General features: G+C 32.5%; 1 protein-coding gene across 1 annotated transcript in view; it reads right to left on the bottom strand.

Annotated features, from left to right (window-relative positions):
• Positions 1 to 2,681: 2,681 nt before the first annotated feature.
• LOC149940484 (cytochrome P450 3A25-like) overlaps positions 2,682 to 13,836 on the bottom strand; it is a 28,135-nt gene continuing 16,980 nt past the window's right edge. Inside the window, exons 6-14 of the mRNA XM_090177476.1 lie at positions 13,604 to 13,692; positions 13,100 to 13,245; positions 12,410 to 12,525; positions 11,883 to 12,027; positions 10,540 to 10,700; positions 9,093 to 9,181; positions 8,605 to 8,748; positions 5,459 to 5,621; positions 2,682 to 3,200 (exon numbers count right to left, since the gene is read on the bottom strand). Coding sequence (XP_090033602.1) covers positions 3,126 to 3,200; positions 5,459 to 5,621; positions 8,605 to 8,748; positions 9,093 to 9,181; positions 10,540 to 10,700; positions 11,883 to 12,027; positions 12,410 to 12,525; positions 13,100 to 13,245; positions 13,604 to 13,692 — 1,128 coding nt within the window. The 3' untranslated portion in view covers positions 2,682 to 3,125. The remainder of the gene's footprint in view (positions 3,201 to 5,458; positions 5,622 to 8,604; positions 8,749 to 9,092; positions 9,182 to 10,539; positions 10,701 to 11,882; positions 12,028 to 12,409; positions 12,526 to 13,099; positions 13,246 to 13,603; positions 13,693 to 13,836) is intronic.

The following is a 13,836-nucleotide window of genomic DNA, read 5'->3' on the forward strand; positions in this document are numbered from 1 at the left end:
TTACCTTCGGTATTGAATAAAATGACAATTTTCGGTCTCCCTTTCTAATGGAACTACTCGAACAATTTTAACTAGGCAGTTAACCATTTTTAACGTGAAACTTAATTCTTAATCATTTAAAAATAATTAAAATCCACAAACCGACGATTGAAACTGTTAACCCTTGCGTTTTACTGAGAAACCTACACCAGCAAAATGGCGACATCGTACCGTTCATTCTTGACTAAATTACATATTTATTCTTGGTTCATGTATCTATACTTGGAACTGCGTCATTGATGACGTAGGGATGCAAACTATGTATTGGGGTTATAAATTCAATCATATGTAACATAATCACTCATAAGTATGCCATAAAAGCATTTTCGTTAATGAAACCTTGTTCACGGGATATGACGTAAATTACGTCACTTACAACTCCGTGACGAAATACGCGTCAGCAACTTTACTGATGGGAAACGGAAGTTAGTGAGAATTCCTCGCTTTGCCCATGTCAAGTTTAGCTCGTGCCTCGCGATCACATGATTTAATTTCCATGGTAACCTTTTCAATAGCGCAAGGATTATAAGCATTTTTGCATTTTTGGGTCCGCTCAATGTATGTTCCGCGTGAAACAAGGTCTCATTGAATTTTTTTCAATGGAAATATTATGCAGAGGCATACTTATGAGTAATTATGTTACATATGATTCAATACATAATGGAATTCTTTGGACGTAGCTTAACAACGTACTTATAAACTATCAGTTTTATAAATGAATCAAGGCTGTGACAATTTATTAAATTGAAACAATAATATACAAACAGTAAATAATTATAAATTAAAATAATTTATTTTGGTGCTTTAATATTAGAGCCGCGTTTAACACAGAAGGTAATTTTGAAAATTATGGTGAAGAGTACAATTTCCGCAATTTTCAGGTGTTGGCATTTTAGTTTATTTTCGTAAAACGAAGAATAACACCTTTGTGCTGGAGAATAGGACAGTTGTAAAATTCAATTTGAATCTACAAAAACAGAAACACAACTTCAGGGGAAATACTTTGAAAATTTGATTTTCTGATATTTTGGGACACATTTTGTAGACGTTAGATGGCATACGGAATTGTTTTACTAAATTATTTTGCAAAAAGTATACATAAGAGCTTAAACACTAAAGAAAGGTTTTTAAATTGTATATTGGCGTACCCAGGGGTACCAGCCCCTTTCACAACGTTCGGATTAAAACCGAATTATTAACTAATTATTTCAATAAAGCTTGGTTTGGGCGGATGGTTTAAGGGCAAAATCCTTTACGATAAGAAGTAGGCATAGCTGGGGCTCGAGCAGCGCTAGTCTCAACGCGATGCAGTTCAGCTCCAGCTCCGAAAGCAAGTACTGTAAGATTTCATATTCGGTTTCTTTTAATCCAAAAATCTGAAAAAATGTATGGCTTACAATAATTTAAGATTCTGTACCCGGAGACAGCGATAATGGGTATTAAGCTTGGCAAAAGGTGCACATATTCCCTCGCCTTAATCCTAAACATTTTTTCAAGGTGCCAGTAACTGGACATGGTTTTAAAAGTAGTGCAATCAATTAATGGATTAATTAAGGTAAAATCACATTGCTATAGACCTCAAGCAAGTATTACACCAAAACTACCCCGTCAAATATCAACCCCTACCGTAGCCCCAGCGCGAAATGAAGTCGCCATGGCAATCCACCTCACGGTTCGTCAGTTTGCTCCTCCCCATTAAATTTAAATAAATTAGTCCTGCAACTCATTGCTTCCCTGAAACTCAACATCTTCCGACACGGTGGAAGCGCACTCTGGCCACGTTTTCTACCCCGACTCATAGAACTAGGAAAACTAGACATTTATTATCCTTAAGAATAGCCACCCGTTTTCCTTTACTCACTTTCCTACCCCACATTTTTCTTTACAAGCGTAGGTCGATAAAGCTTCATTTTCCTTTTCATTTACCCTCATAACCGGGATCCCGGCCTTGTTGCAGGTTATGGCAGCCTCCATGAATAGATACGAGCAGGGCTGGACATCAGGATATTTTTTTAGTAGTCAGCCTGACTAGTGAGCCTCCTATCTTAATTTATTTTAGTAGTCACTGACTAGTGGGGGTAAAAATGGGGGTGTAAAAACCAGAAAAGCCAACATTTTCCTTTACCCGTCAGAATTTAAATAAGAGTTTATTATCACTTGAGTTACATAATGTGATTTAAAAAAATGGGATTCATGAATGATGAATTTATGACTCGCCATATTCGCCATTATTTATGTAAATTTTCCACTAGTCAAATTGACTAGTAAGTCACCAAATTTCGATTAATTTTACTAGTCAGAGCATTTATTTTAGTAGCCAAAAGCCGTGACTAGTGCCTTATATCCAACCTTGAATACGAGGTGAAGAGTGACTAATACATACTATTTAAAAATGTCAGACGATAGTACTCTGAAAAAAGACTTTGGCATGAGGGGGCCGAGATGAGGGGCCCTATTCTCATTATGTACCTGCGAAAGAAATCTTCTACAAAGATGCATTAAAGGCCACCTTGAAGATAGGGAAACTTTATTTTCATAACATTATACAAACCAGTTCTCTGAACTGAAAAACACGTGTTTATTCTTGGAATATGTACGGCTAAGAAGGCACAGATATATAAATAATTAAGGAACTTCTGTAACATAAGAACTATCTGTGTTGAGCATTTTGGTTACCAGATTCACGGCAAAGGTCAAGTAGATTAGATTATGGAAGAACTACACGAGGAGCTGAAACGCGCCATTTGGTCAAAGACGTTCAGATACGGAATCTCTCCGTGTCTACGCCACTTGCGATCGCAATAGCTGTGCGTTTTAGTTCCGAAATTAAAAGAAAATGCATTTTTTGTTATTTTTATGAATATTAATGTTCAATTTTATTTTATCAGCAGTTGGATAGTGTTCACAAATCTTGTTGATCAAATATAATGTAATTTAAGAAGTTATATACACACCAAATAATTATAATATTAAGAAATGTATACAAAGGTTTTAGGGAAACTTACAGGTAGCACTGGACTATTTATATAATTTACAGTGTTAAGAACACAATATACATAACTTTTAATCTGTTGGTTATTTGTATTTCAATTTCTTTTCGTAAAATGTAGAATAACATCCTTGGGCTGAAGAAGAGGGCTGTTGTGAAATTCCAATGGAATCTATGGAGATAGAAACAGAAAACCGTAACTATACAAATTTCAAAGTTTAACTCAGTATACAAGTATCCTTGAAGAGACGTTTGAAGTGAAATTTGTCACAGACGAGACGTTCTTATACGCTCGAGTCGCTAGGTACTGGCACTAAACATAATCAGTGATCGGTTTCTCACACACAAACACATAAAAACCTAATCGTTGGAGTTGTTACAACTCAAATTGGATATCAGTAATATTTATTTCAAAAAGTTACTTTATGAGTCGTGAGAGACTGTTTCGCGTTAAAATATTTCCATTGCTCAACAATAAAGGGGCGAAGATTTGCGAGGATTTCAATATAAAAGCGTTCTTATTTGTGGGTCAAATTTTTAAACAAACCATTGTGTGAAATAACGATCTAATTACATTGCGTCTTAGAAAAAAACCAAAGTAAATGTTGGTTGATAGTAAGTCTATATGTCTTTGATTTTCTTTGGTAGTTCAGTGTTTGTGTTTACAAGAGTAATTACGAAAGTTGGAAGTTCCAAGAGGTAGGAGTATTCAACTACCGTTAAACCCACGTGGACGAACTACGTCATAGAAATTATAGCGAAATCTGATATAATTTCTGTGAAGCTAAAATTGGATTGAGCCCTTGGCAGCTGATAAAAACTAATTTAAATATAAAGGAGTGTGACTAGCATGTTTTTAACATTTCATCAGTGACTTTTAAATTTTACTCTCATATCAACATTATTACACATGTCAAACTACGAAAAAATTAACTAATTATAATATTTATGAAAAAAATTTTATAACAAAATTCATGTTAATGTAAAAAACCTTCATACTTTAGCCGATGTTAAAAAATATGTTAAAAATGCTAAGTTCGTAGATCATTAAAGGTAAAATTAGCCAAGATAATAACCTCAAGTTAACTTCTAAAATAAGTGTCTATATTTTGTTTATTTTGTGTCTGTGTTTAATTTTTCTCTTTTTTTCATTTGGATTAAATTATTAACAGTTGTTCTTAATTTTAAATTTACGTTTGTTAAAAGTTAAAAATCTTTTGAACTCATTTATTTATATAAGAGGGCTATAAGTCACATGAAGACTTGGCCCTCGAATATCTAAAATCAATTGACCTCACAATAACAAATATTTGAATTTGAAAACGGACTATAGGCATTTTCCCCTTTTTGAGAAATGAAGCCTCAAAGATTTTTATCTTTTTCCGTGAGGAAATCAAAAATCAAAATATTTTCTCATGGAATATTAGGTTACCCTATAGTAAAATTTAATTTAGAATCTAATGGTTTTCTCAGAATTTCAAAATAAATCAAATTAATCAACTTAAATAAAGGAAATTCTTTATTCCACTTCAAAATAATTTTTTTCGCTAAATTCAACGTGTAAAACGAATTATATTTGGATATAGTCTGTTTTTCACTTTGTTAATTTATAATTTTTGGCAGTAAAACGAACTATATTTATTTGTAGTCCGTTTTAATATTAATTTACAAACTCATGCATAGCGGTATAAGAGACTAAATATGTTTTTAATATGTTTTTAAAATACGACTTTTAAAGTTACAGATGGAAAAACAAACTATAAAAAAAAATTATCTTTGAAAATAAATATGATATGTTTTGACATAACACTTTTTAAGAGATTTTAGCTTTACTAATGGAAAAACAATCCAAAAAAAATATAGTTTGTTTTGGACCATTCGAAAAACAAAGTGCTACCGCCAAAACAAACTTAAAAAATATTATAGTTTGTTTTCATATCGCAACTTATTTCCTTTGTTTATAGTAAAACGGCCCAAATATTTATTTAGTTCGTTTTGCTCAGTGAAACACTAAATCTTTATTTTGGAAAATCGAACTTTATTTAAATTTAGTACGTTTTACCATAGTAATATAAAATTACCAAGGAAGAACGATCTAAATACATTTTATGGCCTTTTTTACCTTGGTAAAATTGGAAATAGGCTAATTTGCATAAAAAATGTGTTACAATATCTTAAAAACTAAAAGGAATAGACGATTGAAATTAAGCATATATATCAGACTCCAAATAAGGGTTAATAAATTGTAATTTTCAGATAATCGCAAAAAATGCCCTTAGTCCGTTTTATCTTGGGACAGCCGAGATGCTATTCAAAGTTTAATCTCGAAACTTGCTGACGTCCGTTTTGCGTCAAAAGTAGATATGTTTCGAAAGAAATCGATAACAGCTGACAAATTGATAAACTCGCTCAAAACTCGTGGTTACTTACCTTGGTTTTCGTGGATGGTGTAAGGGTGAAATCTTTTAAGATATAGAGGAGGCATAATTGAGCTTCGAGCAGTGCGAGTCTCATCGCGATGCAGTTCCTCGGGCCAGCTCCGAAAGGCATGTACGTGTAAGGATTCATGTGGTGTTTCTCCTCACCTAAAAATCTGAAACAATTAAAATTTTCGAAATTTACAAATCATTTACCTGTAGACTGTAATTCCAAAGTCTACTTATTAATTTGGTTTTGGAGGCAACTGCTAAATGCAAAGGGGGGGAGGTTGCTGTTGAAAATTACCTTCAATGTGCATTCAAATAGTGATATTAAAAATTAATCCCTCACCGCTATTTGAAACAATTTTTAAATTTAACTTGGAAAAAAATTTAACATACATGAAATTAACTTCTAAGAAATAAATTCAGTTAATATATTTACCAACTTTTAATTGCGCGTGCATGTTTAAATAAATTTAAAAAATTGTTTATTATAAATTAATCAATAATATTTATACATGTATAGATCAAAAGTCTATATTCCAATTTAAAGAATTTTTATAGATTAAATGAAACATTTGAATGTAATAAATTTATAGTCGAGTAATTTGAGCCGAAATTTTGCCCAACCGTCGGAAAAAACGCCTGAAACTGAATTTTGCATTCGTTTTTATTTAGTCTTAATATAAATCGTGTTACGAATAACAATGTCAAAAATACAGGAGCGTGTTATATGGACCCAAATTAGTACAAATGACCTATGAACATATTTTTAAAGTGTATCGTTTCAGGGATATGGGCTTCCGAAATGTTCCCCCAAAAATCCATACACAGCCTAAAACCTGACGAAATAAATTGTGCCTTTAACCAAATTATTTGTAGAAAAGGATCTGTTGTTTTTTATCAATGAAGTGATATAATATACAGGGTGTTACGGTAAGAGTACCGAAACTTTCTATATGCATTCTATGGGTCTCTATGAGTAAAAAATATCAATAAACATGGGTCCTAAAGTACTTCGTTTCAGAGATATGGGCTCCCAAAAAACTACTCCTAGAAACCGGATACAGCCTTAAATCTGGCAAACAATATTCTTCCTTGAACCAAATTGTTTTCATTAAACTATCAATGGTTTTTTATCCGTGAGGCGAGAAACTTTAATAACATGTGGCAAAAGTTCATTAATGTCCTTTTACAAGTAAAATGAGTTTGAAGACAAAGCCATTTTAATTTTAGTGATACGATTTTAATTATTAAATTTAAAGGCACATATGTCATACAAATTCTAAAGGAATGGTTTTAAAATTGTCTAATTCGTTCTGTAGCTATTATGGCACATTGGTCTAGGAACGCTTATTGCACGGACGCTCTCAAGATAAATAGGCTAGAAGCTCAAAGATTCAACCAGCAGTAGATTCCAAAAAGACTGGTGTCAGATCAACACAAAGTTTAAACATTTTTTTTGCGTGATTGGCATGTAGCCTGGAGAGAGATATCAATAATATTTCGACTGGTTTTACCAAATAGACGAACCATTGAATCTTTGAACTTCTAACCCAATAAGGGGTCTTGGAAGTGACATATTAACCACAGAACGAAACAGACAAACTTAAAAGCATTCTTTTAGAAATATCAGTACATTTGTATCTTTAATTTTGATAATTAAAATCGTTCGTAACGACAAAATGTTTTTATTTTATTTGGAACCGTGTCAATAAAATTAAAATGGCTTTGTCAACAAACTCATTTTTCTTCTAAAAGGACATTAATGAACTTTTGCCACTTGTTATTAAAGTTTCTGGCCTCACGGATAAAAAAACAATTGATAGTTTAATGAAAACAATTTGGTTCAAGGAAGAATATTGTTTGCCGGATTTAAGGCTGTGTCCGGTTTTTGGGGTAGTTTTTTGGGAGCCCATATCTCTGAAACGAAGCACTTTAGGACCCATGTTTACCAGACATTTTTTACTAATAGAGACCCATATAATGCATATAGAGAGTTTCGGTACTCTTATCCGTAACACCCTGTATAATATGGTATTTGTCAGCTTTCAGTTTGCCATCTATCTACGACCTCGAACGTTCGTCTATCTGGGGGAATCATCTACTGGTAAATCTTTGAGCTTCTATAACATTTCCTTCGGCCCGTCCGTAAAATAAGAAAATATCCGTTTTTTTTAATGGAGAAATGTGCCATATTGGCTAGAGACCGAATTGAACAATTTAAATCATCATTTTCTTCTCATTTGGACCTTAAGAAGACATTCCTAAACTTTTGACACACTTATCCCTTTTGTTTTTAAGGAAAAATTTCTTATGGGGGGGGATTTCTCCATAAATTGATTTTTGCGAACACTTATACAAGTTTAATTTTTGTTCAACGCTACACGAAATGTTTCTGAGACCTCTTGAGTTAACCAAAGGAGAAATTTGTATTTGTGAAACAAATTGCTGAACAAATTTTCAAATAATAAAGATGGGTGATATTCATATTTTAATACAGTTTTATTTATTCAAAAAGGATGTGTTCGATTAACTTATTCGATCAAATAATAATTAAGGTACCCAAAATGGTGGGTAAGTATTTAGGAACTCAAAATTTGAAATATTAAGTACCTAAAATTGAATGGCTAACTACTTCCTCAAATTCTGTATACCGATTACAGCGAGTACAGCCTTTGGTAGTGTCTGTAATTTATTACGTAACAACTTTAGTACAGTCAAAGCTACGGGCTTGTAATGGATTACGGATAGTGGTCAGCCCCTCACCTAAAATGTTATGCAAATATTAAGGTGAGCGAAATTTTGGGGGCATATTTAACTGCCCACAGGGTTCTGGAAAAAATTAGGTACAGAAATTTTGTTGATATATTTAAGAACCCAAAATATTGTGGAAATATTTTGGTACTAAAAATGTTGTGGAAATATTTAGATGCCCAAAATGTTGTGGAAATAATATGGTAACGAAAATGTTGTAGAAATATTTAGGTACCCAAAATGTTGTGGAAATATTTAGGTGCCCCAAAATTTGTGAAAATATTTTATCTACTACCACGCAGCGACTCAACAGTGATTTTCGGAAATGTTGGTTTATGTGTTTAGGAATTTTCTCTAAAAGATTTGATCTCTTAACATTTATCGGTATTTGTAGCCTACCTTTCAGGTCTAAATTTATCTGGTTCTGGAAAAAATTCTGGGTCTTGGTGAATGGCGTAAATAGGAATTTGAATCAACATTCCTTTGGGTACCACAAAACCAGTGTCCGCCAGTTCGTAGTCTTTCTCGGTGGTCCTTTCCAATCTGATAAGTAAAGTCGATCAATTGTTTTTGTTGCAAATTTGTCGCTTTATTTACAGAAAGTGAGCACTGTTTTCGCTTATTAAAATTTTATCGAGATAAAAACCTCTTCATTGGTGTTACAAACACATCGTACTTATAAAAAAAACAATTATCCAATTACAAAAAGTTACGCTATTTTCACTAATAGCTCTTGGACACTTCGATAAGCATTTCTTATAGAATTAAGAGCCGGTTATTTAATAATTACACAAACAGAATGTTTTTATAACGGGATTAGATGTCTTTCAAGAATAGAAAGTAGTTAAAATTCCTTTTTCAAGTACTTTAATTATGGATTGTCTTACCTAGTTGCTGGCGGACACAACCTTAAAGTTTCATCGATTGCTGCAGCGAGGTACTTGGCTTCATGCACTGCCTCAGCGTCAATTGAAGTCTTTGGGATAAGGTCAATAACTTAAATTAAATGTTTGTATTAAATTGTTCGTGTCACAAAGTTTCCCTTAGAAGTAAATTTTTAAAAACATAAGTGTTTAAACCTCTTTGAACTTATCCTCCAAATTATGTCTGTATTGTTTTTTAAATCCGTCGCTAAATTCATAGTTTTTCAATTTGGAAGTAAGCAATTTTTAAGAACGTTTGTATTTATACGAATGACTTTTTGAAACGATTTTTAGTGTAGCTAACAAAGCCTGCCCTGCTCGAACGGGAAGTTCCTTCCCCCCAAAAAATTAAATTAAACTGGTATCTCATTGGTTCCTTAAAACCAACGTCTTACGACGCGTTGCCGCGCCTTATACGGTGACGTTTTTCCGTCCGTCAACCCGTGCCATTTTCCATGAGTTTAAATCAATATATTATTTTTATTACCTCTCCGAGGGGACTTTGTACCCTAGGAGGGGTTATATAACCACCGTGTCTGTCTGTCTGTCTTTCTGTGGGTGGGTGGGTCTGTCTGTCTGTCAGGCCTGCGAACGCGTACGCAGTTTCTTAGAATCAGGGAAAAGGTTTTTCCAAAAGCGCCCTCTTTTTGTCATTGGGTGTAGTATAATTTTTTAATCGGCCTGGATTCGAACCCGAGCTCTCTTAAACGACAGGTTAGCGTTCTACCGCAGAACCACGGATACAGTTACGCTTCACTGAAAATTAAAAACTCTTCCGAGGAGAGGTATATTTTGGCAAGCTTGCCAGCTTGTTATTTATTTCTTAATCCAAAAATTTCAATTGTTGAGCGATGTACGAGTTTCCTTCACTTCAGAAGCAACTAGATGAGGTTAAATTTGTATAATATACCCTTTTTAACTTAAATAATACAGATAGGTTCATGTTTAAGCACGCCAATGATTAACAGACAGAATTCGGGAGGAATCTTTTACTTGTAATGTTTTGCATCGAATTTTGGAAGTACAGAAATTTCTTAAAACCTTCCATCATTTTTACTTCAGTTTAAAATTTATAATTAAACGTTAAACCGTTTTACGAAGTTTTATGAGCTCTTTGTAATGCACCAAAATTTGCATAATTATAAGCATTAGGCTATAACTATCATTCATACAATAAAGTAGCAATAACCGTTAAAAAGTGGTTGGCATGAGGAAAAATAATTATTAATAATAATAAATAATAATACGTCGACTCATCGTAGATGTTTACTATTCCTTCCAACTATTATGTTTTTTGTTTCGTAAATAAATTTTGAGATATTACGAGTGCGTGTTTAGAATGTATAAAACATAAATTTTAATTATGACAAAGATATTGTATCCTGTTTGTTAGAAAAAAAAATTCACCTACCCTGTTTTTCCAAATGCGATCCGCTTCTTCGGCGGCTTTCTTCTGGCAATCCGGATTCACAGCCAAGAAGTAAGAAGCTGCCGTGATTGTGGTCGCTGTGGTGTCGTACGCCGCCAGAAAGAACAGAATGGTTTGAGCCAAGAACTCGTCCTTCGTTAGAGCTGTCAAAAAGTTCCAATTAAAAATTTTAAATCTTCTAGGGCAAGAAAAAATATCATTTTATTTTGTAACTCTCCGCATAAAAAAAACAGGTGTGCTAAGAATAACAAAGGATCATTCCATACAGAATCAAACGTATTACATTGAAAACTGCTACGAATGGTACTATATCCACAAGTATAGTGCTTCCAGCCGATTCATTAATAACAGTAGCGTTATCTAACTCGTGGAAATAATTACGATATCTAACCCGAAGAAATAATTACGATATCTAACCCGAAGAAATAATTACGATATCTAACCCGAAGAAATAATTACGATATCTAACCCGAAGAAATAATTACGATATCTAACCCGAGGAAATAATTATGATATCAGATTACAGATGCCTCACAGTTATGGATTCGGCATATCCCCGGAATTAAATTCCTTTCGAAATTTTAAGTATTGTTTAGTTTCATTTTAAATTAAGCTGCAAAAAAATATAACTTCGATTTTTTTTAATTCGGTCCTTTGTGTGATTGGCTCGATCATGAAACCCCCGACAATTGTTTGAATGAAAGTGATTCATTAATAACATAAAATATTATATTTTAGAGTTTTTGTTTTTATAGGTATATATTACCATTTGTAGCAATTTTCAATGAAATCAGGCAACCTTTGGTAGCCTATTTGCCCATTCTACATGGAATGACACCAAACTGCCACTTATCTCGTTATAATTCTTTTTTTTTCATCACTGTTTTAGAGCTTAAAATACATTGAAATCGTTTTAATAAAAATATATTATGTCTCGACGCTTTCAAAAACGTGTAAAACATGTTAAGAAACGTACACTTTTTTGTATATCAACAAATCAATTTTACAAAGTATATTTTAAAAATATTTCCTATTTATATCAAAGTGTAGGGAGCAGTTGGGTCGCGTGGCATGAAGAGCTTGCCACCACCCTCCTAAACAATTTAATCCGGCCGACTGAATTAAAGACATTAAAAGTCGCTAGATGACTTGGGCCTAAGGTGGTGCTTTGGGTACTAGCCTAGCTTAAAAAAGTGTTCTTAAAAACTGCAATCTAAATATTCCATTTTTACTTTGGACGTTTCCGCATAAAGGGTTTAAGGAGGATTAGGATTACATAACTAGGAAATGTTCATTCTACCTGAAAAATTAAAATGTTGACTTACGTTTTCGTTTAATGCTTTCAACATTGTCTAGTCGCTTCTCGGAGACGCCGTTCGTCAGATGAGTGGCTTTGCTGTTCAGAGTTTCGTGTTCGTTTACATTATCTTTCATGCTTTCAATCATCATTTGTAGAAAGTCGTGTCTTTCCTGCATAAACAGATCATAAGTGTGGTATATTCATAGATGCAACAAGCAAGTAGATCGACCTCAAACCACGATACAAAACAAATTATGGTAAACTAGTAAACACAAATAATGGCAAAGCTAAAAACATGTTCTAATAACACTAATGTGTCAATAATATTTTTCTATAAAACATTTATTTTCTAAATTTTACTTATATAAAATATAATAATAATTATGTTAAAATGAAATTAATTTATTATTAAAATTACAATTCTAATTTTCTTAAATATTTTCCAAAATTCTCGGGTTTTATGGGATTTTCCAAAATATTCCATCTTTTGTAGTTAAATAATTTTCTCTATGCTAACTAAATGTCTAACTTTCAGAAGAAGCGTTTTATTACCTCTTTTTGTTCTTCTCTTCGTTTGACAATCGATTCAACAGTGTCCCTGAAAAAATTGAGAGTATCCTCTGGGAAAAAAGAAGCTCCTAGGACCTTGGCCACTTTTGGAAACAAAACTGCAATAAAAACGGATACGCATGTATTTAATTCCATGATTTCAGAAACAGAAATGTTTCAAATTTTATTTAGGAATCGTCACTACCTTTTTGAAGTTATAGCTATTAAGTAATCAAGAATTGATTTATAACTAACTTTAAATTATTTTGTGTGTAACACAAGAAGTGTAAATATTTTTTTTTAATTTATTTTATTTTATTTTTAACAAATATATATATATATATATATATATATATATATATATATATATATATATATATATATATATATATATTTGTTAAAAATAAAATAAAATAAATTAAAAAAAAATATTTTTAAGAAATAACAAAAAAATTGGCCAAAATCCAATTTGACATAATTAGCCTACCAGTTAGGAGTACTTAAACGTTATAATATGTAAATTTCGGAATTAAATGAACATCATTAAAACTTAAAATAATTTCATTGACAGTACCATCACTATCAAACTGTCTGTGACATCTGTGCTATCTCAACTGACGATATTTGTTAAGCTGTCTTTACACTGCAGTTGTGGAGTTAACGAATATTAAAAGAACAAATTTCACAACTTACATCCAACCGTGGCTTTCCAGTTTATCTCCATTGAAAACACTTTTTTGGCGTGATATATGAATATGTTGTTCGGATCATTATGAGAATCCAGCCTTGTACCAAAAGCGACATTCGCAATCACATCCAAAGTGAAATTTCCGTATAGGCTAAAATCAAAGATATTTGGTGTTCGATATTTATAACGTAAAGTAAATTTATCTGTTATACTGGTGGTTTCCATTATTTCGTAATTCATGTTCGAAAGAAATAATATCAAGGGGGTCAGTAGCTATTAAAATTTATTCCCTAATACGAAAAAAGAAAATGAGTTAAGGGCCTAAACGCACTTAATTGCGTGCATTTGGAAACATTTCGAAGTTTTGGTTGAAGCTTCAAATAAACTCGCTATTTTAGGCCATCGTTAATATACTGTAACGATAATGGTTACTTATTTATAGAATTATTTTATCAATTCAGGATGCGATCGCCTATTTGAAATTTTCTGTTTAAAATTTTGGTATTTACCTTTTACAGTTCACTGGACTTCCGTCTTCTGAATGCTTTCTGAAATTATCTGCGGTAATTTGAGCAACTTCTCCAATAAGCGGGATCATCTGAAAGGAAAATACATTTAGAACATCAAATCGGGAGCGAATTTATTCGCAGATATTTTTGAGGAAACGAAAGTTTTTAAAAAGCAATTCTAAACTACAATAAATTGAGGAGGTCTAAGACCGTGAGAATGATTCGATAGCTCA

Source organism: Leiobunum rupestre, chromosome 6 (assembly GCF_980474605.1).
Source record: "Leiobunum rupestre chromosome 6, qqLeiRupe1.1.hap1, whole genome shotgun sequence".
NCBI classification, from domain to species: Eukaryota; Metazoa; Arthropoda; class Arachnida; order Opiliones; family Sclerosomatidae; genus Leiobunum; species Leiobunum rupestre.